Source organism: Mustela erminea, chromosome 13 (assembly GCF_009829155.1).
Source record: "Mustela erminea isolate mMusErm1 chromosome 13, mMusErm1.Pri, whole genome shotgun sequence".
NCBI lineage: Eukaryota > Metazoa > Chordata > Mammalia > Carnivora > Mustelidae > Mustela > Mustela erminea.
In genome coordinates, this window is record NC_045626.1 from 7474108 (window position 1) to 7497625 (window position 23518).

The following is a 23518-nucleotide window of genomic DNA, read 5'->3' on the forward strand; positions in this document are numbered from 1 at the left end:
AATTTTAGCGGCTGCAATGGGGAAATCAGCTCTTTGACCTGAGTGACATGGAGTACCGGGGAGAGGGGAACACAGAGGAACCCACGCCGTAGTCAACACACATTTACACAGAGGTTTGCAAGCTTTATGTATATTTTGTCTTCCCTGTTTTCTCTTTTTTAAAACCCAAAAACACAATAGTTGTGGAAAAATAAACCACATCATTAAAAACAATGCAATTTCTCATAAACCTATTTTTGTAGGAGCTTTGTGAAATTTTAAAACATTGGAGGCAGTTACTATTTGCATGAATTTGGCAAATGGAGAGTGACCTGATCTGAAGGTGAGTTTCAGTTCAGATACACGGTATCTTGCTTTTCTTCTCTGTGATCAATTCTCAAAATTGGAAAGTTGTATTCTTCACAAGCCAATTATCAACAAAACTATTTTGACTGATTATCTCTAAAGGCTGGTCTATTTTAAACACATTACTTTCCCTCTCGGGAGGACATATTGGTAAATTAACAAAGCAGTGTATTTACCACATCTTTTCTTGTGCATCACCAATTTGGTTTCCTTAATCCTGAAAACTAAGGAATGTATGTATCATTTCCACTTGACGGACGGATAGTGAGGTCCAGAGATGTCAAGCGTCTCAGCCCAGAGAAGGCGGAGCTAGATCTCGTCAGATCTCTTGACTTCAGTAATCTGTTCTTTTTGAGTAATTGGATGACCAGAAGGAGTGTCGACAGAGATGGCAAAAGGGAACACTCGGCTTGCTTTCCTAAGTCTGCAAATGATTGCCAGGGAAGAGAACTTTTGGAACTCTCCTACCTACTTTGATAGGTCGTACATTCTGACCCTTTCTTTCTCTCATAAAGGCAAAAGAACTGCCTCTGAGGCTCAAAAAAAAATCACGGTGGCGGGCTTATCCTCAGCTTCCTTGATGTCAAGGAAAGAGCGCGAACAGATGCTGAATATTTTGATTCCTTCTCCATCTTGGCAATTGATTTTCATCTCAGACCTGGTATTTACTTTTTTTTTAAAAAAAGTGTATTATTTATTTATTTGACAGAGATCACAAGGAGGCAGAGAGGTAGGCAGAGAGAGGCGGGGAGAAACAGGCTCCTCGCTGAGCAGAGAGCCCGATGCAGGACTCGATCCCAGGACCCTGGGATCACGACCTGAACCAAAGGCAGAGGCTTAACCCCCTGAGCCCCAGGCGCCCCAGAGCTGGTACTTACTTTAACTGGAAGAATAATGATAAGCAGGCTATCTGATGAGAAGAATTAGAATATGCCCCAAAGTGAAGAGAATGAGTCATCTCAATATTATGTTCTTTAAGAGGGAGAGCTGTGCTAAATAAGTGAAAACAACAAGTGAACAAGCTTGTTTTCTTGTTTTGATGTGCTGTGGAGAGATGACTCCTGCGGCAGTATCTGTGGACAAAGGGTGAGGAGTGTGTGATCTGGTTTCTGGTCCACTAACTCTGTATAGCTAAGGAGATGCTTCTGGCTGGATTTCAGGTTCTCCTTATAAAACGGAGAAAGCATTCGATTGAGAAGCTGGAAAGATATTTGAGTGCTACATTTTAGGCTCTTAAACTGTCCCGGGTGTCTACAGCAGTCTGTACTGGGCCTTATTATGCTTCCATTCACCGATGAGTTCCGTTATTTATCCATTTGATACATTCCACTATGTGTCCGGTACAGTGGTTGACATTGGAGATGCATTAAAAGCTTATCTAGTTTCTAGACCTTCCAGATGCACCTGATCTGCAGGTGAGTTTCAGTTCAGATACACGGTATCCATTTGATACATTCCACTGTGAGCTCGTGACCTAATAATAACCAGTATCAGCTGAAACCTTAGCAGCGATTAAGTTGACAGCTTGAGAGGGAATCGGGCATAGGAGGGTTAGCTTTGGAATTTGAGCAGCACAGAGGGAACATCTATGGAAAGATCTCCAGCATGTGGCTGGACTGTGTGCTCTCAGGGCATTACTGGAACAAGGGAATGGGGCTCCTGCCACTGGAGATGCCAGAGCCAAGGCTGTGAGTTATTTTGGTCTCAGGTTCTCAGCATTGGGCTCGACATCAGGCTTTGAACCAAGAGACTCTCTAGCTCCTGGAATTTCCAGATTTTTACGGTTTTAACTTTGTGCAATGGCCCTGGAAACTGTGGGGAAAATAATTGTTCTAAGAAAAGCTCGCTCTTAGGTGCTCCTATGGGGAGAACGGCACTGTGTCATTTATTGGTTGTGTGGTCCTAGACAAGTGTCATTAGCTTTTTAGCTCACTCTCCTCATGTCCAACAACCTCCTCATAAAACCGTGGAGATTAATTAAAGATTAAGTCATGGACCTGGCACATATCGTCACTTTGAGTCATAGCTATTACTAAAAACAAGCATTTTCAAAATAGAGGGTCTTTCTGTGAATTTAATAAACGTTCCATAAGCTTCTTGAAATCTTAATGCCTCTCTACTGAACTAAATGTGTTTTTATCTACTTGCTGGGCTGTTATGGTTTAGCAACCTGCATATGAATCCGTCATCTAAAAATTGCAAGAGATTTCTGATTGTATATGAAGTACAGTGTGTAAGGTACGCAAAATAAACCTTTTCCACCTGTTGGCAGAATCACTACATATGTTTGTCTTTAAATTAAAACTTAATTAGCAATAATAAGTTCCTAAAACTTCCTACAGCAAGCCAATAACCAAAAACTAATTACAATGAGTAGATACAAACAGAAGAAATGTCTTTTCTTTATTTCTGTGGGTCAGTTATATCATCAAGTTGATTATCTGTTGATTATGCTGTGTTGTACTTCATCAAGGATACGATCTGACCAAGAAATTCTTGTTTGGCTTTTCTTATCTGGAAAAGTGCTTTAACCTTTCCTATAACCCTGTGTGTGTTCTAGAAACAGTAGTTGAACATGTTATTTAAATAGAGGACATATCATAGGCTTGGCTCATTAAGATGAGAAGGCAGAGACTAACCCAGATGTTCCCCTTGTGACAAAACTTGTAAATATTATATCTCACCCCAAATCAGTACTTTCTCAGGCCAGGAACTGTTCCAAGATTGCATGAAAAAAGATGAATGCACGTGGTGGATAGAGCTAAAATTCTATAATTACTAAATCCAAATTTCACTGGGGCAGGGGCAATAACTAGTTTCTATATTTCTTGAAGCAGAATGTTTTGAATGAATGGAGAAATATATAATACAAAATGGTTAAAATCTGGACATATTATCTTTCAAGAAATGTTTTGATAAAAGAAACTACTTGTGTCATTGTTAAAAGTTATCTTCTGCTATGGTAAACAATTCTTGCATATTCTATTACTGCAGGAGTTTTAAATTCCATTTATTTATTTATTTACTTATGAAGGTTTTATTTATTTATTTGTCAGAGAGAGAGAGAGAGAGAGACAGTGCGCACAAGCAGGGGGAGTTGCAGGCAGAGGGAGACGGAAAATACAACTCCCTACTGAGCCCGGAGCCAGATGCGGACTCTATCCCAGGACCCTGGGATCTGACCTGAGCCAAAAAGAGACCTTAAGATGGCTTAAGGACTGAGCCATCCAGGCACCCCTAAAATTATTATTTTAGATAGTATTACTTTGTAAACATTTTCTAGTAAGTAGAGTATGCAGTTAACACTTCTTTGTGAACAATCCTAATGTTTAGTTTTACTTTGCTCTTAATAATATGATGCAAACCTGCTTAAAATTAAAACAGGGAAGGTGTTACCTCAGTTGAGTACTGGGTTTCTTCTCCTACTCTATGGTCTCATTTACACTGTGTGGTGTGTGCTTTTCTATGCCCCTGCTGTATATAACAAGTCACATAGAATATATTGGGATTCATTAACATTGCATATTTCTGATTAATTATTAAAGCTTCAATATAGTCTTGAATTTCTTCTGATGTTCAGAAACTACTCAAAATGTACATATGTGGTTAATGATATTGGTATAATTCCCTTGATAGTTAAACTGAGTTTTGCTCTTCAGAAATAACTACATATAACCAGTATAATAGTATACCTTGAATGGAGTTTATTTTTGCCTTTTTCTTTTCTTTTTTTTTTTTAAGGTTTTATTTATTTATTTGACAGGCAGAGATCACAAGTAGGCAGAGAGGCAGGCAGAGAGAGAGGGGGAAGCAGGTTCCCTGCTGAGCAGAGAGCCCAATGAGGGCTCGATCCCAGGACCCTGAGATCATGACCTGAGCTGAAGGCAGAGGCTTAACCCACTGAGCCACCCAGGTGCCCCTGCCTTTTTCTTTTTAATTCTTCCAATTTTTTTGGTTGAAGGATAGTTGACTTACAATATTATATTCGTTTCCAGTTATAACATAGTGACTCGACATTTATGTACATTACAGTTTGGTCACCACAATAGATCTAGTTACCATCTCTTTTAGGGTTCCTCAAGTCAATTCTAACTTTGTGGAGATGTTCCCCCCATATATATAACACAAATGATTCTTGAACACCAGCAATATGTCCAAGAATTCAACTGAATTCAACTCAACTCTGACCCTTCTAGCTGGAGATAGCATCAGATTCAATCCTACAAGACTGTTTCCCCCACCCCCACCCCCATTTTCGATGCCAGTCTCCAACCCCGGGCTGTTACCTATGCTTCTGACCAATCAGCTTCAGATTCAAGGTTCCACAAGCCTTCTCCTTAGGTTCTCATCATTTGCTAGAGAAGCTCACAGAATGCAAGGAAACACTTAGGTTTACCAGTTTTTTTCTTTTTTTTTTACTTTAAATAAACATATAATGTATTATTAGCCCCAGGGGTACAAGACTTTGAATCACCAGGTTTACACACTTCACAGCACTCACCATAGCACATACCCTCCCCAATGTCCATAACCCCACCCCCGTCTCCTGACCACCCCCCCAGCCACCCTCAGTTTGTTTTGTGAGATTAAGAGTCACTTATGGTTTGTCTCCCTCTCGATCCCATCTTGTTTCATTTATTCTTTTCCTACCCCCCAACCCCCCACATTGCATCTCCACTTCCTCATATCAGGGAGATCATATGATAGTTGTCTTTCTCTGACGGACTCATTTCACTAAGCAGAATACCCTCTAGTTCCATCCACGTGGTTTACCAGTTCCTTACAGGATACGATAAAAGTTACAAATCAGTGTCAGATGAAGAGATACACAGGACAAGGTACAGGGAACCGGTGCAGATCTTCCCTGCCCTTTCCAGGTATCGCTACTCTCCCCAAATCTCTATAGTTTCCCCAGCCTGGAAGCTCTCCACAGCCAGTCCTCTTGGGTCTTTATGGAGGCTTCATTGCAGAACCGTGATTGTTATTAGCCATTGGCTGATTTGGTCTCCAGCCCCCTCCCCACCCTGGAGGTCAGGAGAGAGGCTGGAAGTTCCAACCCTCTAATCTTAGGGTTGGTTCTCCTGGCAACTAACCTCCACACTTGGGTAGGGTCCAAAAGTTGTCTTCATTAATAATAAGACACCCATGTGACTTTTATGCTCTAGGCCATGTTCAGTAACTATCAATGAAGATCAAATATATCGGAGAAATATATTTTGGTCATCTGACTAAATATATATTTATTTTAAGATTCTACTTATTATTTTAGAGAAAGAGAGAGCGTAAGCAGGGGGAAGAACAGAGGGAGATGGACAAGCAGGGGCCATGGTGAGTGTGGAGCCCATCGTGTTGCCAGGCTCAATCTCACGACCCCGAGATCATGACCTGAGCCGAAATCAAGAGTCGGACACTTAACTGACTGAGCTACTTGGGCACCCCAATATAACACTACCCGTTACCATACGAAGTTATTACCATATTAATGACTATATTCCCTATGTTGCACTTTTCACCCCTGTGACTTATTTATGTTATAACTGGAAGATTGTACTTCTTAATTCTTTTCAACTATCTCACCCCCCCCCCCCCCCCCCCCGCCCGGCAACCACCACTCTGTTCTCTGTCTCTTTGAGTCTGTTTCTATTTTGCTTTCTTTGTTCATTTGTCTTGCTTTTTAGATTCCAGACATAAGTGAAATCATATGGCATTTGTCTTTTTCTGACCTATTTCACTTAGCATAATAGCTCTAGGTGCCTAGGGCTTATTTTGAATCACTGTTTAAGTATTTCAATAGAAAGAATTTTTTGGCCACATTTATACCCAACGGGACAGAGATAAAAATTCACACGGCAATTGAGAGTGACCCTTTATAGAACTGTAGAAAATGGGGACAGTTACTAGAGTTTTCACACTTTGAAAGATCTTATTATATCCTAGCAGGAACCAGTGAATAGACATCTCGGAAAGTCTGAAAGAAACATGGGTTATAAATTAAAGACTCAGGAGGATAAAGTATTGACCATTAACTGATAATTCAGAATAGGTTCCCCATTTAAAGGGGAAGTGTATGTTACTCCTCCTGGGATCGAATCTTAGGCTTCAGCTAGAAGAGAATACCAGGTGGTCACATGTAGATATAAAAATCGGCCCTTGTGTCTTCAGTTCATATGTAGCTCTGATGTCAGTGAGGAATTGGCACCTGTTTTTCAGAAATAATGACACATAACAAATTAACTGCAGTGGGCAGGGTTGTTGGACCTGTTACCAAGTCACTGGCGCTTAGCTCCCAAGCACCCTCTCGGCGAGGCTTTGTGACAGGGGGACTGGGTCTCAGACATATCTGTTCTGCCCTGTGGATTTTGCCCATAGGGAGGGCCATAGGAAGGTATGCAGGGCTAGGGAGGAGGGCTTCTCCTTCCTGGGGACTTCCTAGTTGGGAAGCTGTGACCAACTCCTAAACAGTATTTCTTCACTCCAGCAACAGCAGTGGATTGCTGAGGCAGAAGGTGAATCCACTTTGCAGGATTTCTAACCCTTGGAGAACTAAATTCAAAGGGCTACCCTGGGGCACATGGCTGGCTCAGTCAGTAGAGCGCGTGACTCTTGATCTCAGGGTCCTGAGCTCAAGTTGCATGTTGGATATAGAGTTTACTTTAAAAAAAAAAAGTACCACTTTAAGAGACACCAGCATCAGCTGGCTCACAAAAGTTGGGGTTCCAGTGTCATTGGGCACCCCCTTTCTCAGAGATCTGGAGTTCAACTCTATGGGACCCTTTCTCAAAGCTTCTCTTCAGTCCCCTGAAAGTAAAGGAACCATCTGCTTCCCAAAGTCTTGTGACCTCCACCGTGCTTTAATATTCCCTGTTTTACCTTTTTAGAGCTTCAAAACATAGTTAACAAGTCTTTATATCTAGTTATTGATCGTTTATGTTTTCTATATTAAAATAAGTTGTCATTTCTGTCTCTTGATTGATACAGGAGACAAGGGATGAAAACGATGCAACTCTATGAGTCAACGAATAGGGCTGGTACTTTACAAAGGTTCACATTTGCTTGGAAGGTCAAGTGGCTAAAATTTATAATACTTATGAAGGGAGAGGAATATGGAAGTACCCTAAAAATCGACTAAACCGAGTAATTTTTCTCAATTCTTATGAGAGTTTGGTATATTATTTGTGAAATATTTTATTCCATAACAGAAGACAAGAGAGACAAATGGGGTATTAGTCAGGGTTTTCCAGAGAGCCAACAGGGATTGGCTCAGGAGTTATGGAGACCAAGAAATCCTAGGAACTGTGATCTGCAAGGTGGAGAACCCAGAAAGTCACCCACGCAATTCGGTCTGAACCCAAAGGTCTGAGAATAGAGGATGGAAGTCCCAGTCTGAGTCTGAAAGACCAAGAATCAGGAGTCGATGTCTGGAGGCCGGAGAAGACGGATGTCCCAGCTAAGCAAAGAAAGCAAACCCACTGTTCCTCCGCCTTTTCTCTGCCATTCCCTTTCTATCTGGCCCTCACGGAACTGGATGATGCCACCTCATTGGTGATGGTGGATCTTCTTTTACTGAGTCTTTACTGAGTTTTACTGATTCAAATGCTGGTCTTTTCCAGAGACACCCAAGTATAACGGTTTACCAGCCATCAGGGCATCCTTTGGCCCAGTTAAGTTAGTTGACACATAAAATTAACCATCACAGTTGGGATGGATGAACCTCATTTAAGTGTTAAGTGTAGCGAATACATAAGCTAATAGTTTATGAGTTGTAGGTAAAACTCAGAAGAGGTGTTAAAAATAGAAAACGAGTAAAGATGTAGCTTGAAAACTACGAGCAGAATTCACACGATATGTTAAATATAGAGAATACGTCAGGGACATTCAAGACATATTACATATATGATAAATAGGATGAAACAAGCAAAAGTGTTTATTTAGGGAAAGAAAAATATGAGGGAGCCAAGTCAGAAGGTACAGATCCTGTCACTTCTAGGTTGACAGTTCATCATCCTTAGGTTGGTTACTCATTCGGACCCGTCCTGGCCCATGGTGCTTGGGTTAAGAAAGGCAAACAATACCATGGTTGTTTCGCAGGACCAGCTGGCAAGCTGGAGTTGACATGAGAAGTACTTGCCCCTGGTTCCAAAGGAGGCAAGGCGTATTCCTGATCCCGGGCACTTCCAACATAACCTTTCAATGTCAGCTCTGGTACTTGTGACAGAATGAGGGGGGTGGGGAGAACGGAGGAAGAGAGGGAGGAGAGACGGCGGCGGGAGCAGAGAGCGAGCGAGAGAGGGAATCCCAAGCTTTAAGCTTCTGGTGCTCTATGCTATGTTAATTATTCTAGCTGCCCCCCCACAGCGTCTCACTAAGAGTTTTGAATTAATAAACCATCTGATTTAGCATCTTCATTGAGACTCTCTGTTCACTGAAATGTAGGATCATCCTAGTCCATTCCTGTGGAAAGGGCAGTTGGGACTTTGTGAGGGATTGCACTGCATCTGTAGATCCGTTTGGGATGACTGCCATCTTAATGATACCGAGTCCTCTGACACATGACGCAGGATGTCTTCCCATTTACTTAGGTCTTAAAAAATATTTTTTCAGTTGCATTTCATAATTTTCATTGTGCAAGTCTTTTTTTTTTTCTGTAAAGATGTTATTTATTTATTTGACAGAGAGAGATCACAAGTAGGCAGAGAGGCAGGCAGAGAGAGGGGAAGCAGGCTCCCCGCCTAGCAGAGAGCCCAATTCTGGACTCGATCCCAGGACCCTCGGACCATGACCTGAGCCGAAGGCAGAGGCTTTAACCCACTGAGCCACCCAGGTGCCCCTAATTGTGCAAGTCTTAAAATTATTTTGTTAAATTGATTCCTAAGTATTTTTGATGCTATTATAAACAATAAGCAATAAATGGAATGTTGTGCAATATTAAAATGCAATTAAGAAAATGTGATACATATAATAACAGAAGTTATTGTTGGAAATAGGGTATAGTAGCATTGGAAGATGATTTTTATTTAAGGAAAAGAATAAAAACATCAAATCATTTGCATAATAAAACTGTGACTATGTGCCCCAAACAAGCAAAGAAACCTGTATACAGAAGTGCTAAAGTAAAAGTAAAATGTAATTTTTCTCTTTTTTCACCTTTTTATAATTTCAAACATCTTTAATGACAATGATTACTTTTATCGTGAAAACTCTGAATATGTATTAACAAAAATCCAATGACCTTGAACTATTTGGGTGGTTAAAACAGTCAGACTGGACTATTTATGATACATCCTTTTTGAGAGCTAATTACATGTTTATTCTTACAGGGCTAAAAATAAAATTGCTGCATTTGATTTTAAATTGACACCAGTTAATCATGTAAGATTTTTTTTTTTTCAATTTCTCATTCTAAGCAGCTCCTGTAACATTAATTTATATTTGGTTTAAATGCTAATCATATCTACATTCTGCTTATCAGTTTTCTAGTTTTGTTTTTTTTTTAATGATTTTTTCAAAGATTTTATTCATTTATTTGGGAGGGACAGTGAGCAAGGGAGAGAGCGAGAGAGAGACAGAGAGAGAGATAGCACGAGTTGATGGGGGAAGGGCAGAGGGAGAAGCAGGCTGAGCACGGAGCCAGACATGGGACTCCACCCCAGAACCCTGGGATCAGGACCTGAGCTGAAGGCAGAAGCTCAACCACTGAGCGCCCCCGCTCCCACTTACCAGCTTTTTTGCAGTATAGATTTTAATTTCTTTTTAATTTCCCATTAAAATTTATTCATGCTGTACAATAGCTCAACAGTCAGTATATGGTTAAAAAATTATAATCACAGAAAACTACATTTGACATCACAGGAAACAATTTTCAATTCTCTCTGAGTAAATAATTCAAATTCTGGCTGCGGAATATAGGTGATTGTCAGGATAGTCTAATTTTTGTGCTTCAGACTTTCTGAATGTTTCATGGATATAAGAAAAAACAAACCAGTACTCTTATCTCTTACATTTGCTATCCACATCGCCCGAAAGAGGCAGATTTATAGTTGTGTACAGGAAAATGAGCTATTGCTGGAATCTTCCCCACTTGCGACACGTCTCTCCCCATCACTGCGCGCATCCTCTGAGCTGAAGCGGCGGAGAGTCCGAGCATATGGGCGGCTGTTGGAGCTGCTGCCTCCTTCCGTGAGAGCCGTTTCCCTAGCTAATTGGAAGGGGCTCTGCTGCTGACTACCGCTTCATGCTAGAAAGACTGTGCCCCACAATTTAATTAGTTGGTAATTCTAATCTACTAATTTAACTAACACTTGTTGTGAGCATTGTGTCACCTGGCACACCATTTTTGAGACTTAATAGAAGAGCGCACAGTTTCCGGGCAGCGCGCCTTCATTTAGGGCACCGTTAACGGCCCCTTCATTATTTGATTTAACTATTCTATTCTCTGGAATTGTGAGGTTTTCAGCCAAACCTACTGATGCGTGCTCATTAAGACCAGTTGTCTACAAAGCACCTGCTTTCCTGAGAAAGGATCTTATTACTAACACACAGCTAGCTCTCGCCAAGAAGAGGGCTTACATTTCTTTGGCTGGCTGGAAGCTTTATCAGACTGCCTTTTCCGTCTTTGTAGTCATTGTGCTAAGTCCAAATTCTTTCCTTCTCCTTTTATTCTGGGAAGGTCCTGCTGCAAATCACTCTCCATCCTCCCTGGGGAAGCCGGACCCGTGCCCTGCCCAGCCCTGCGGCTAGATTCTCCTGATGGGAGCACAATGGTTCTAGTTCCTGTCACCTTCTCAGGGGAGTCATTTAAACCCAAGGACATCCAAAAAAAGTCAGCACCTGCCCTCCACCCCCCATGGCTGTTAGCCTATACTCTACCCTTCCTCTGCTTCTGTTCTATTCTGGTCGCCCTTGTCCCTCCCTCCGTAAAGGACTCCCACTGGAATCAGTAAAGGCAGGACCAGCAGAGGCAGCTGTGCTACAAGCCATTCCTTTGTTCTGAGGACAGTGAGTTCCAAGCAGTGCTCTTTTAAAAATGGAAACACTCTCAAGGAGGAAGTCACCTGAAACTCAAAATACCTCCTGTGAAAAGAAGCAGCAGGACCTACTGGAACTACCCCGCGACCTTAGGCTTGAAGCCATGTTTCTTCCAGTGTCAGTTTCCTCATCTGTGAAAGGTGAACATGGGCTCAGTCCGTTTCTTTAGTTTCGGAGGGTTGAGAGCATGCTTTGGGATTCAGTGAAAGCCACGGACTTTCTCCTTAGAATAGCACACCTGCGCAAATTAAGAAAAAAAATATTAAAAAAAGCTAGGGATGGGCTGGAACTCTGGAGACCCACGGCCACTGGGTTAAAATAAAACATAAACATGCAAACTAAACCATGAACACAATCTCAGACACTCAGTCTCACTATTTTAAACTCTCCTGATTAGCGATCTTAATTCCATCAGCAACCTTAATGAGTAAGGGAGTCCATAGGTTCCACGAATCAGGCTGTGGACATCTTTGGGGGAGCTCTTAGTCTGCCTAGTAGGTACACATCAGAACAAAGATGAGGGATTTGAATTCCCAGAGAGGGGGAACACTTATGATGAACAAATTATGTTCAGAAACTGCCAGGACAATGATCTTAAGCATCATCTGGAAGTACATTCATTTTTCTATTAGAATGTTTATTAAGCACATAACATGGGCCAAATTCCCATTGAGAAGCAAAGGTGGAGAGGTCTTCAGTGGTCAGCCAACGGTCCCTTCAAAACCCAGTCTGTCCTAGACCACCTCAGGTATCCTAAAATACTACCAGTAAAGAATGTATTGATTGTAGAGACCTTAGGTATGAGAAGATGTTCTTCAGAATTCCAAGGCTTTTGTCTTCAGTTCAGAGTCAACAGGACACAGTGTTTAATCTATCTGATTGCTGTGTAAGGTTACCTTCACAAATTAGGAGAGGGCTCAAAGCACTTTTTAAAGAAATTACCAGTGTTAGCTGTGGGCTGCCTTTTTGCCTTAACTGATAACCTACTTTCCCTTAGAGATACCTAACTTAATTGAGCCAACATTGAAAAAAATCTGCAGTATCAAAATGCATTCTGTAGAAGTGACTAGAATCAGTATTTTATTTACAGACCCAAGAAATATTCAGCACAGCTGCACCACCTGCCAAGGCAGGGCTGAAAGTCAGGGTCATTTTTGTAACTTCAATTAAATAGATTACAGGCAGCAGGGGCACAAATGGAGGCCATTATCATTAGAGTTGAGTTGGGAGAGGTGGCAAACATGGGCACCACCTTAAGATCACAGGAAAATATGCCTTTGTGCTAGATCTCCAAAAACCTGGTTCTTATTTTTTCTCCCTGGAAGTAATGCTTGCCCAGAATCACATATCTGACTGTAACAGCAAGGTTATGTGACTTTACATATTGAGAATATATCTAAACATAATAACAATATTACTTTGAACTTCCATTGCACTCTTCATCCAAGGACTTTTCCATCATTAGCTAATTAAATCTCACAGTGTGAAGATGGAAATATATACTTACCTCATTTTACCAAAGGGAAAGTTTTCCAGTGGTTAGATGACAGAGTGAACAGTTACCGCAATGGGAAGGCAGTAGGGGGGCGGGGGTGGAAATGTCTTGCTGAATAATGCAGACAACTGGGAACGAAGCTCAAAGGTTCACATAAGGGCCATTCATCTTATCTATCACATTAGAAGGCTGAGTCTAAATGTCACAGATACATGGAAAATCCTGCGCTCACAAATTCTCTGGACAGGACAATGACTCTCCTTACAGAACTATCTTGGTGTCTTTACAAATTAAGTTCTTTATAAAATGAATTTTTTTTAATGTATAAGGATATTTATTGCAGCACTGTTTGTAAAAGCAAAACATTAGAAACAATACAAACATGGATAAAGAGGATGGCAATTAGTGGTACCTTCGAGCATGCAATATTGAATATTGTGAAAGTATTAAAAAGAGCAGAATTGGGGTGCCTGGGTGCCTCAGTCAGTTAAGCATCTGCCTGGCTCAGGTCTCAATCCCAGAGTCCCCCAAGGATGGAGCCCACATCTGGTTCCCTGCTCAGTGGGGAGTCTGCTTCTCCCCCTGCTCTTCCGCTGCCTCTCACCCGACTCGTGCTTTTTCTCTTTCTAGTGTGCGTGTTCTCGCTCTCAAAAAAATAATTTTTAAAAATCTTTGAAAAAATAAGGCAGAATCAACAGAGGTCTATCTATTGGCCAATGACAATGATGCAATGTTGAATGAAGAAGGTAAGTTACCTAGTAATTTTATCAAAACATATGAAAATAGAAACTACTGAGTAATTTTACTCAATATAAAAGAAATTCTTGTTTTCAACTTAATGTCTTACTGCTTTTCTTTTCATAACACCTTATTGAAATAGAACTCATGTGCCAAGTAATTCACAAATTTAAAGTGTACGTTTCAATGGTTTTTAAATACGTTTACAGATATGTGCAACTGACACCACAGGTAATTTTAGAACATTTTCATCATCTCAAAGAGAAACCCCTCACCTCTTAGCTATTACTGCTCAGTTACCCCAACGACCACCAAATCTAAGTAAACTCTGAATCATTTTGCTTTCATAGATGTGCCTGCTCTGGACAGCTCATCTAAATGAGATCATACACTATGTGGTTTTCTGTGTCTGGTTTCTTTCACTTGGCATAATGTTTTCAAGGTTTATCCATGTTATAGGGTGCATCGGTATTTCTTACCTTTTTTTTTTTTTTAAGCTACATAATGTTTCATTGTATAGAAAGGATTTATCCTTCCACACACCCATCTTCATCCACTCATTAATTATGGACATTTGGGTTGCTTCTACATTTCAGCTCTTACGAAGAAGGCCGCTATCAACATTCATATACGAGTTTTTGTGGGTACATGTCTTCATGCAGGGGGCACATACCTAGAAGTAGAATTGGCCGGTCACATAGTAATTCTATCTTTACCTTTTTGAGGAACTGTTGACTATTTCAGTTCTCTTGGGTATATATCCAGGGGAGAATTGCTAGGTCATATGTTAATTCTATTATTCATCTTTGGAGGAACTGCCAGACTGTTTTCCACAGTGGCTGCCCCACTCTCAACCCCCAGCAGCAGGTGTGAGGGTTCCAATTTCCATACATCCTGGCCGACAATACTATTTCCCCTATTTTTGATTACAGCCAACCTGGAGAAGTATCTCATTTTGATTTTTTTGATGTGCATTTCCTTGATAACTAAAGATGTTCCGTATCTTTTCAAATGTTTTTGTTTTTGTTTTGGGGGGATATATGGAAAGAGTATGTTGCAGTTAGGAACAAAATATACAACTTTCTTGGCAAAAGAAAGAAAAGAATGTTCTTTTGATCTCCTTGAATGCAGCACACACCAAAAGTGACGGTTCCCCTCGGCGCCCTCACAAATGGAGGAATAAGCAGAGGGCCGGAGTGCAGAGATCTTTTTCTGGGCCCAGACCTGTGAAAAGCGATGACCAAGTGTTCGTGCTGAGCGAGGCCCACGGTTGGAAGGTGTTCCTGGTTAGTCCCCTGGCGTCCGGAAGCATCACACCTCTAGTAGTGTATTTGTGTGGGCATACCTCGGAGATATTGTGGGTTCGGTTTCTGGGAGAAGGCACAGGGGTGTACTGGGAGATGTGCGCTCCTTGTGTAGTGACAGCCATGGGCATGTACATGCCCATGCTGCTGAGGGAGAGGTACCCCCCTGATGGGTATGAGGTCCCACTGTGAAGGCAGGCTGCAGAGAAATGGGGTGATCCATTCCCTCGGGGCAGAACTGAAGCTGAAAGCTGCAGGGGGTATGACGGGTGGTGCATCCAAGATGGCTTAGGTGATGGCAGAGGAGGTGTGTGAGTCACACATGTGTGGCTCCCATGTGGTCAGAAGACACAGGAGATGGAAGACACGGGGAGGGTGCGGACTGAGCAAGCATCCTGCTGCAGGGGATGTTATAACGGGAAACCGATTCGGAAGAGCTGGGCTGGGGTCCTAGGTCAAGGCTATACCACCCATAGCTGCATTCCTTAGCTAGGCCTGTCCATTTTGCACAGACTTCCCTTGGTTCTGCCATTTCTGTGGATTGTTAGCAAACCTGCAAAGCAAGGGGTCAGACGGAGCTGGAACTCTTAATACATTTAAGAGTGTATTAAGAGTGTATTAAGAGTGGCGGGTGTCTTAATACATTTTCCGTTAAAGTGGGTGATGATGCTTCACACTTCTCTGCGGACTCCATTCTTGCAAAGCCATCCCCTCTGCTGTCCCACTGGTGTCTCGGAGGATTCGAGTGAGGATGACTTGGCCAGAGGGCTTCCCCTTCTAGTTCCTGCTTATCCATTGCTAGTGGAACGATGGACAGGTGTCACTTCGTGGGGTCCTGCCCCTGTTGCTTTGTGGCTCTGGGCCTGTATGCCACTGGCTTTCAGTGCTGTTACCGTTTTCTGTGCCGCTGAAGGACGGTCAAAGTCCACAAAGCCACAGCTGCTGCACTTGCTGGTGCTTTTCTCCAGTATGACCTCAGGGGAGACAGTCCTGCTGTATGACCAGTACGATTTGATAGGGTCCTGGTCAGTAGTGCCTGGTTGCAATCCCCAGATACAGATGTTGGTTTTGCTCAGCTGGCCCTTTCCATCGCTCCCCTGCTGCTGCTAGGGGCACCGCTGCTTGGATGAGGTGACGTCATCTGCTGAGGCAGTGACACATACAGCTGCTTCTTGTTTTTCTTCTACTCAAAAGTCGAAATCCCGGGCCTGGAAACCACTGAGAGCAGCATCTTCTCTTGAATGTTAGGTGGCTGAGCCTTTGCACGTGTTTACTGGCCATTTAGATGCCTTCTTTGAAGAACTGTCTATTCAGATTTTTGCCCATTTTTAAATTGGGTAGTTTTTCTAATGTTGAGTTATGATTTTTGTTGTTTTAACATATTTTGCATAAAAGATTTTTATTAGATACATGGTTTGCAAATGTTTCCTCCTACTCTTTGCTTGACTTTTCACTTTCTTGATAGTATCCTTAGAAGTGCAAAATTTTAAATTGTGATGATGTCCAATTTACCTTTTTAAATTTTTGCTTGTGTTTTTGTTGCCATGTCTAAGAAACCACTGCCTAATTCATAGTCATGAACACTTATGCCTATTTTTTCCCCGAGAAAAAATAATCTCAAGTGCTTGCATTTAGGACCTCAATCCATTTTGAGTTCATTTTGTAGACGGTGTGAGGTATGAATGCAAGTTCATTCTTTTGCATGTGGATATCCGGCTGTCCCATTATTTGAAAAAAAAAACAGTCTTTCCTTGTTGAATTGTTGTGGTGTATTTATTGATAAGCAATTGACCACAAATGTAAATGATTATTTCTGGACTTTCACTTTTATTCCATTAGTGTATATGTCTGTCCTTATGTCAGTACTGCACTAACATACTGTCAATACTGTCCTTATGTCTTGGATGCTGTAGCTTTGTAATAAGTTTTGACACTGGGAAGCAGAAGTCCTTCAATTTTGTTCTTTTTTTGGGTTAGTTTTGTGCAGTCTGGTTCCCTTAATTTCTACGTGAATATAAGCCAATAGTATCCATATTGTTTCCATATGAATAAGCTTATTAATTTTATGAGGAAGGTGGCTGGGTATTTGACAGAGACTGCTTTAAATCTGTAGTTCAGTTTGGGGAGTCTTGCCATTTTAACAATACAAAATCTTCCAATCAATTGCACAGGATGTCTTTCTACTCAGTTTGGTCTTTAAAAAATGTCTTTCTTTCTTTCTTTTTTTTTTTTTTTAAGATTTTATTTATTTATTTGACAGAGAGAGACACACACAAAGCAAGAGAGGGAACACAAGCAGGGGGAGTGGGAGAGGGAGAAGCAGGCTTCCTGCAGAGCAGGAAGCCTGATTCGGGGCTTGATCCCAGGACTCTGGGATCATGACCTGAGCCAGAGGCAGACGCTTAATGACTGAGCTGCCCAGACACCCCTAAAAATGTTTTTCGATGGGGATGCCTGGGTGTCTCCATTGGTTAAGTATCTGCCTTTGGCCCAGGTCATGATCCCAGGTTCCTGGGATTGAGCCCTGTATAGGGCTTCTTGCTCAGCAGGGAGCCTGCTTTTCCCTCTGCCTGCTGCTCCCCCTGATTGTTTTCTCTTTCTCTCTTTGACAAATAAACAAAGTCTTTTAAAAAAATGTCTTTCAATGATATTTTGTAGTTTTCCACACAGATGTCCCATATTTGTGTTACATTTATTCCCAAGTATTTTATTCTTTTTAACATTATTGTAAATGTAGTATTTCCTTTATTTAATTTTTGGATTGTTTATTGCTTGTGTGGAGAAACAGAATTTGATTTTGTGTATTGATTTTGTATTTTGTAACCTTGCTAAAGTCTTTCCTTTGGTCTAATAGTTTCTTTGTGGATTCCTTTGAGTCTTCTACATGTAAGGTCATGTCAACTGTAAATAGAAATAGATTTACTTTTCCTTACTAATCTGGAATGTCTTTTATTTCTTTTTTTGGCAATTACTCTGAATAACACTTCCACTACAATATTGAATAGCAATGGTGATAGCAGAAATCCTTGTCTGCTTTGCCACATCTATAATTAAGAGCCCTATTTATTAAATTGTGCAAAGAAAGCAAAGTTCAAATCTGTGTTGCTTTGCTATTTGAAGTGGAACATGAATATACCTTGTTTCAATTCTTCCACTTTAAAATGGCATAAAATATTTATTACCTTTCTATTTTGGTATTGGGAAGATGAATTAGAATGTGATGGTCCCCTTAAAAATTAAATATTATGTAAACTCATAGAACAAATTTATGGACCATGATTAGGACAGTTCTTAACGAGGGGATGAAACCTTTCACCACAACCATTTTTCCTTCTTAAAGGTCCGAATTATTGGGGTGCTGAGTGGCTCAGTTTGTTAAGCAACTGACTCTTGATCTCAGCTCAGGTCTTGATCTCAGGGTTGTGAGTTCAAGCCCCACATTTGGCTCCATCATGGGCATGGAGCCAACTTAAAAAAAAATAAAAAAAATAAAAAACCTCAAAGATCCAAATTATTAATTAATCATGCTTTTTAAAAAAAATCATTATTTTAAGATTTATTTATTTTGAGAGAAAGATGGAGAGCGTGTATATGGGGCGGGAGGAGGGGCACAGGGAGAGAGAGAATCTTAAGCAGACTCCCTGCTCAGGGCAGAGCTCAACATGGGGCTCAATCCACTATCCTGAGATCACAACCCCAGCTGAAATCAAGAGTTGGTCACCCAACCGACCAAGCCACCCAGGCACTCTGAATCATGATCTTTATTCTTGACTAAGGCAGGCTTGGATCCGGGCGACTTTCTGGAAGACACACAATGTTTTCCTGTCCTGCGGACCATGAATAACTTGAATAACCACAAATAACCCACATCTGTTGGTTAGTCTTTTTGTTTATGAATCCTGCTTTTTTGCTCCTTTTTACATATTGTCTTGATAAATAAATGAATATCCCAATTAATGTAAAAGTGGCTTATAAAAGAATTTCTCCTTTGGGCCAATAATTCCTTCCCTCTGAACAATGAGGAAAAGAGGATCAGAGAACTCCCTTTCCCCTGGCCGTTGTGCCTGGGTATGGCTGGACGGTCCTGAGTCCTCTGCCTGCGAGACCTCCCGCAGGGAGCAGAAAGACTGTGTCTTGGGCCAGGTCCCTCTGAGTTCCTCTGCTGAACAGAGCTACCTTGTGGTTTTACTTGCAGGTAGCACTGATATAAAATAAAACACTGCATTCTCTTCCTAGAAAGACAAATATTTCAGTCCATACAGCTACTATAATAAAATACCACAGACTGGATAGGGATGGTTTATAAACAACAGAAACTTATTTCTCACGGTTCTAGAGGATGGAAAGCCCAAAATCAGAGTACTAAGAAGCTCAGCGTGAGGTGGGGACCAGGGTTCCTGGTTCATAGATAGCTCTTTTTTCTCTGTCTTCTCATGGCTGAGAGGGGGAGGGACCCATCTGGAACATCTTTTAGAAAAGCAGGAGTCCTGGGGCGCCTGGGTGGCTCAGTGGGTTAAAGCCTCTGCCTTCGGCTCAGGTCATGATCCCAGTGTTCTGGGATCAAGCCCAGTGTTGGGCTCTCTGCTCAGCGGGGAGCCTGCTTTCTTCCCCCTCCCCCACCTGCCTCTCTGCCTACTTGTGATCTCTGTCTGTCAAATAAATAAAATCCTAAAAAAAAAAAAAAAAAAGGAAAGAAAAGCATGAGTCCTGGGACACCTGGGTGGCTCAGTCTGTTAGGCATTTGTCTCTGGCTCAGATCATGATATCAGGGTCCTGGGATTGAGTCCTGCATTGGGCTCCTTGCTCAGCAGGGAGACTGCGTCTCCCTCTACATGCCACAACCCCTGCTTGTGCTACTCTCTCTTAATAAATAAAATCTTGGGGGAAAAAAAAAAAGCATGAGTCCCATTCATGAGGATTCACCCTCATGACTTAGTAACTTCTCAAAAGTCCCACCTCCTAATACCAGCACAATGGGGATCATATTTTAACATACAAGTTTTGGGGAGTGGGGAGGAGGGAGACACCAAACATTCAGTATGGCAAAGAGGCATCCTCAAGTTTGACAGCCACTAAAATCTCTATTATTTGTAGCAACTACCTATTATAGAGGTCCCGGGGTAAGCACTTTCCCTGGTTTATCTCCTTTAGTCCTCACACCGTCCTATCAGTGGGTGCTATCTTTAACCCCAATTTCAACCTGGACAAGCTAAGGTTTAGGGATTATAGAGGCATCGGGGCTCCCCCTACCCAAGGTTCTCCCCCTCCTGCCCCATTTTCTGTTCGTCCCACCCTTTTCCTTGGTGGAAGTTTTTGGCCCAACTCCTTGTAACTCTGGTACGACTATGATGCCCTGCCCCACAGTTCAGGGTGTGAATGAGTAACCCAGCATCGGGCAATCTCATAAACACTACCGTATGGGGTTTCCCATCACAGGTTTTGTATCTGGATGTTGGGAGAAATGTTCTTTCTTTCTTCTTGGGTCACTATATGGGAAGATGGAAGTCTGGACCACACTCCTCTCTTGTCCTATATATTTTGGGAGGATCCTGCCTATATTAAAAAAGAATGGGACAAACATACTGAGGGAAGCAAGACTAAGATGTTGAGAAAAAGAATGTTAATATTTTTGAGTCTCTGAGGCCAGATCCTTTTCTAGAGCGAGGTAATAAATCTCATTTTTGCTTACTCCTTGGAGTAAAATTTTTGTCATTTGCAACCAAGAAAGTTAATGAGCTTCCCCATAATTATGCAATTAGGAAGGCTGCAAAGCTGGTTTTAAACCCATGTCTGGCTCCAAGGTTTGTGCTCTATGTAATAGTTTGTTTAGCTTATATGACTATGAGCCAGGGATTTTAAGTTAGTCAAGATACAGAAATAAAGGGTAGGAAGTGCACATGATCCCAACTGACAGATCTACTGGGTATAACCCCAAGTATTAGAATTCAAGTTCAAATTGTGAGGAAGAGCAAAATTGCACAACCTTTCCACGAAGAAAAAATAAAGTATTTCTTTTTCTTCTAGCCTAAATCACCACAGATAGTAGAATGAGTTCTTAGGAGAGTAACTGAATATTTCCTGTGACTTTCGGTATAAGTATCTCTTCATCTAAGCCAAAGGATCCAGTATAGCAGACTGAGGCAATGCCAGTGATTTGTGGGTATGACCGAAAGGTCGAAGGATGGTTGATAATTAAGTGGAGCTCAATAATTAGAATTTGACCTGTGCTCCTGGATCCACATGTTTTTCTCTGTCATGTTGCATGGTTTGTGACAAGCAGATCCCAACATACAAGATCTCTACTTTTCATTCAGTCTCAAGCCATTCAGACCCTGCCAGCTGAACGACTGTCATTTACCACCAGGTAAAATTCAACATGTTTTCCCTGTAAGTTGGCATTTAAAGAAATATAACAAAAACTACTGTAAGTACAAGTAGAAAATTACAAATATACATCCATACAGTTCTCCATACATGCACACAAATATCAACTGTCCATTTTTCAAGCACTCAGACATCATTTAAAAAAACCACATCAAAGTTCAAAATGACAAAACCTGAGTTGCTGACTAGGATATAGTAACAGTAAAAATGAATAATTAAAGGATACGCAGGACAGATTTGATGATTAAAAACCTCCTACACAGATCTTGGGTGAAACTGAAAGTATCAAAATAGCAGGTTCAGCATGGTTGAGAGTTCTAACCGTAGACAGAACATTATAAATCTGAACCCATGATAATGCTTAAACCTTTCCTTAGATGTGGATTCATGGAATTCTCTATAACTAAATAAGAAAGAATACAGACAAACAGCAAAACCGTTAGTTCAAGAAGTGAGAAAAGGAACTGCAAAACAAACCTAGGGAAGGAGAAAGTTACTGATAATAAGTAAAAGTACGGTAAATACATTAGGGTATGAGTATTCTTTTTAGAGAACTGATAAGTTGAAGATTGATTCTTTGAGGAAAAATTGGCAAATCAATACTTAGTCTAATAGAAGAATGATACATAATTGCTTTGAATGTGATAAGCAGGACTTCATGACTTTTTTTGTAATTATAAAAAGAATATATGCTCAACAATAACAATAAAAATTAGAAAATAAAAGCAACATAAACAAAACCGTTTTGGATGGATGGCTACCAGACATAGTGTGATAGGTCATTTCACAGTGTCTATCAATATCAAATATTAATATCAAATATCAATACTGATATAATGTTGTATGTCCATCAAATCTCATTTCATTTTTGACCCCTCCCCCCTTTTTGCTTGCTACATGCTTGTTTTAAATTATAGCTGACCCCTGAACAACAGGGTTTGGGGACAGTGAGCCCTGCGCCGTCAAAAATCCACATCTAACTTTTGATTCCCACAAAACCTAGCTACCACTTGTCTACTGTTGACACGAACCCTACCGGTAACAGATAACTGATTAACACAGATTTTGTATGTTACATGTAGTACACACTATATTCTTACAATAGAGCAAGCTACAGAAAAGAATGTTAAGAAAATCATAGGAAGAGAAAATACATCTGTAGTACAGTCATACTCTATTTATTGAAAAAAAAATTGTGCATCAGTGGGCCTGGGCAATTCAAACCCATGTTGATCAAGAGTCAACTCTAACTTATTTTTCTCCCACAGCATCGCCATCCCTTCCCCACTGATACCCTCAGTGTCTCATCTTTCTAAGACTTTCATCTTAGAAATATCTTTGAAAAGTTATTTCCGTTTTGTACTGTCACGTGTACTTTGACCCTGACACTTCGGATCCGCAACTGTAGCCTTCATGCCTGGGTCACTGTGGAAACTTCTCAGCTGGTTTAACTGTTCCCACTTTTTGGTCCATCGGGCACCGTAACCGGCACGAGCTCTTCTCTCTCCTGGGGGCTGAGCAGTGCGTTCCCGTTACCGGCTCGGCCGGTGGGGCGCGGGTGTGGACGGGTGGGACTTGGTGGGACTTGGGTTAAATGTCCACACCTCTGTCCTCGCACTCTCTGATCCCCAACGGCTGTCTCCTGCCCGGCAGAGGGACAAGCGGGGAGCAACCAGCGGGCCAGCAGCCCCGGCACCTCCCTGTCTCCCCCCGGGGTAACCGGGCCGCACAGCGCGGCTCTTCCGCGGCCCTCGACGGACGCACTCTGAGTCCTTGCTTTGCACGGACGGTTTTCTCGGGCAGGAATTCCCTGACCCCATTTCCCTTCCTGGCGAACAAACCCCTACGTACCCTTCCAGGTCCGGCGCAAACATCCCCACCGTCCGGCCCGCGACCTCGCGGGGCGCCGAGGCCCCGCGGGCGCTGCAGGGAACGAAGGTCCGGCCCCGGCGGCCACCGACCGGTCGGTGTGACCCGGGCGAGGAACCGCGCTGATGTCCGCAGCACAGGAACGGGTATTATGCCGCCGGGACAGCCTTTCCAAGGCACTGAAAACATCCGTGAGAAAATGTTCTCTAGGGTGAAAACCACTGGACACATTTAACTTTGTCGTTGCTCTCAGCCCTGCTTGGATTTTTCTGTTTGTTCAGTGCGAAACTCAACTACCCTTACCCCGCCGCCCCGATTTGTTCGTTTGTTCAGTGCGAAACTCAACCACCCTTACCCC

General features: G+C 41.9%; 1 protein-coding gene and 1 pseudogene across 1 annotated transcript in view; both read right to left on the reverse strand.

Moving 5' to 3' along the window:
- LOC116571672 overlaps positions 1 to 23518 on the reverse strand; it is a 29587-nt gene that overhangs the window by 5563 nt on the left and 506 nt on the right. The window contains exon 2 of the mRNA XM_032309824.1: positions 23143 to 23339. Coding sequence (XP_032165715.1) covers positions 23143 to 23339 — 197 coding nt within the window. The remainder of the gene's footprint in view (positions 1 to 23142; positions 23340 to 23518) is intronic.
- On the reverse strand, positions 13696 to 16322 carry LOC116571674 (annotated as a pseudogene).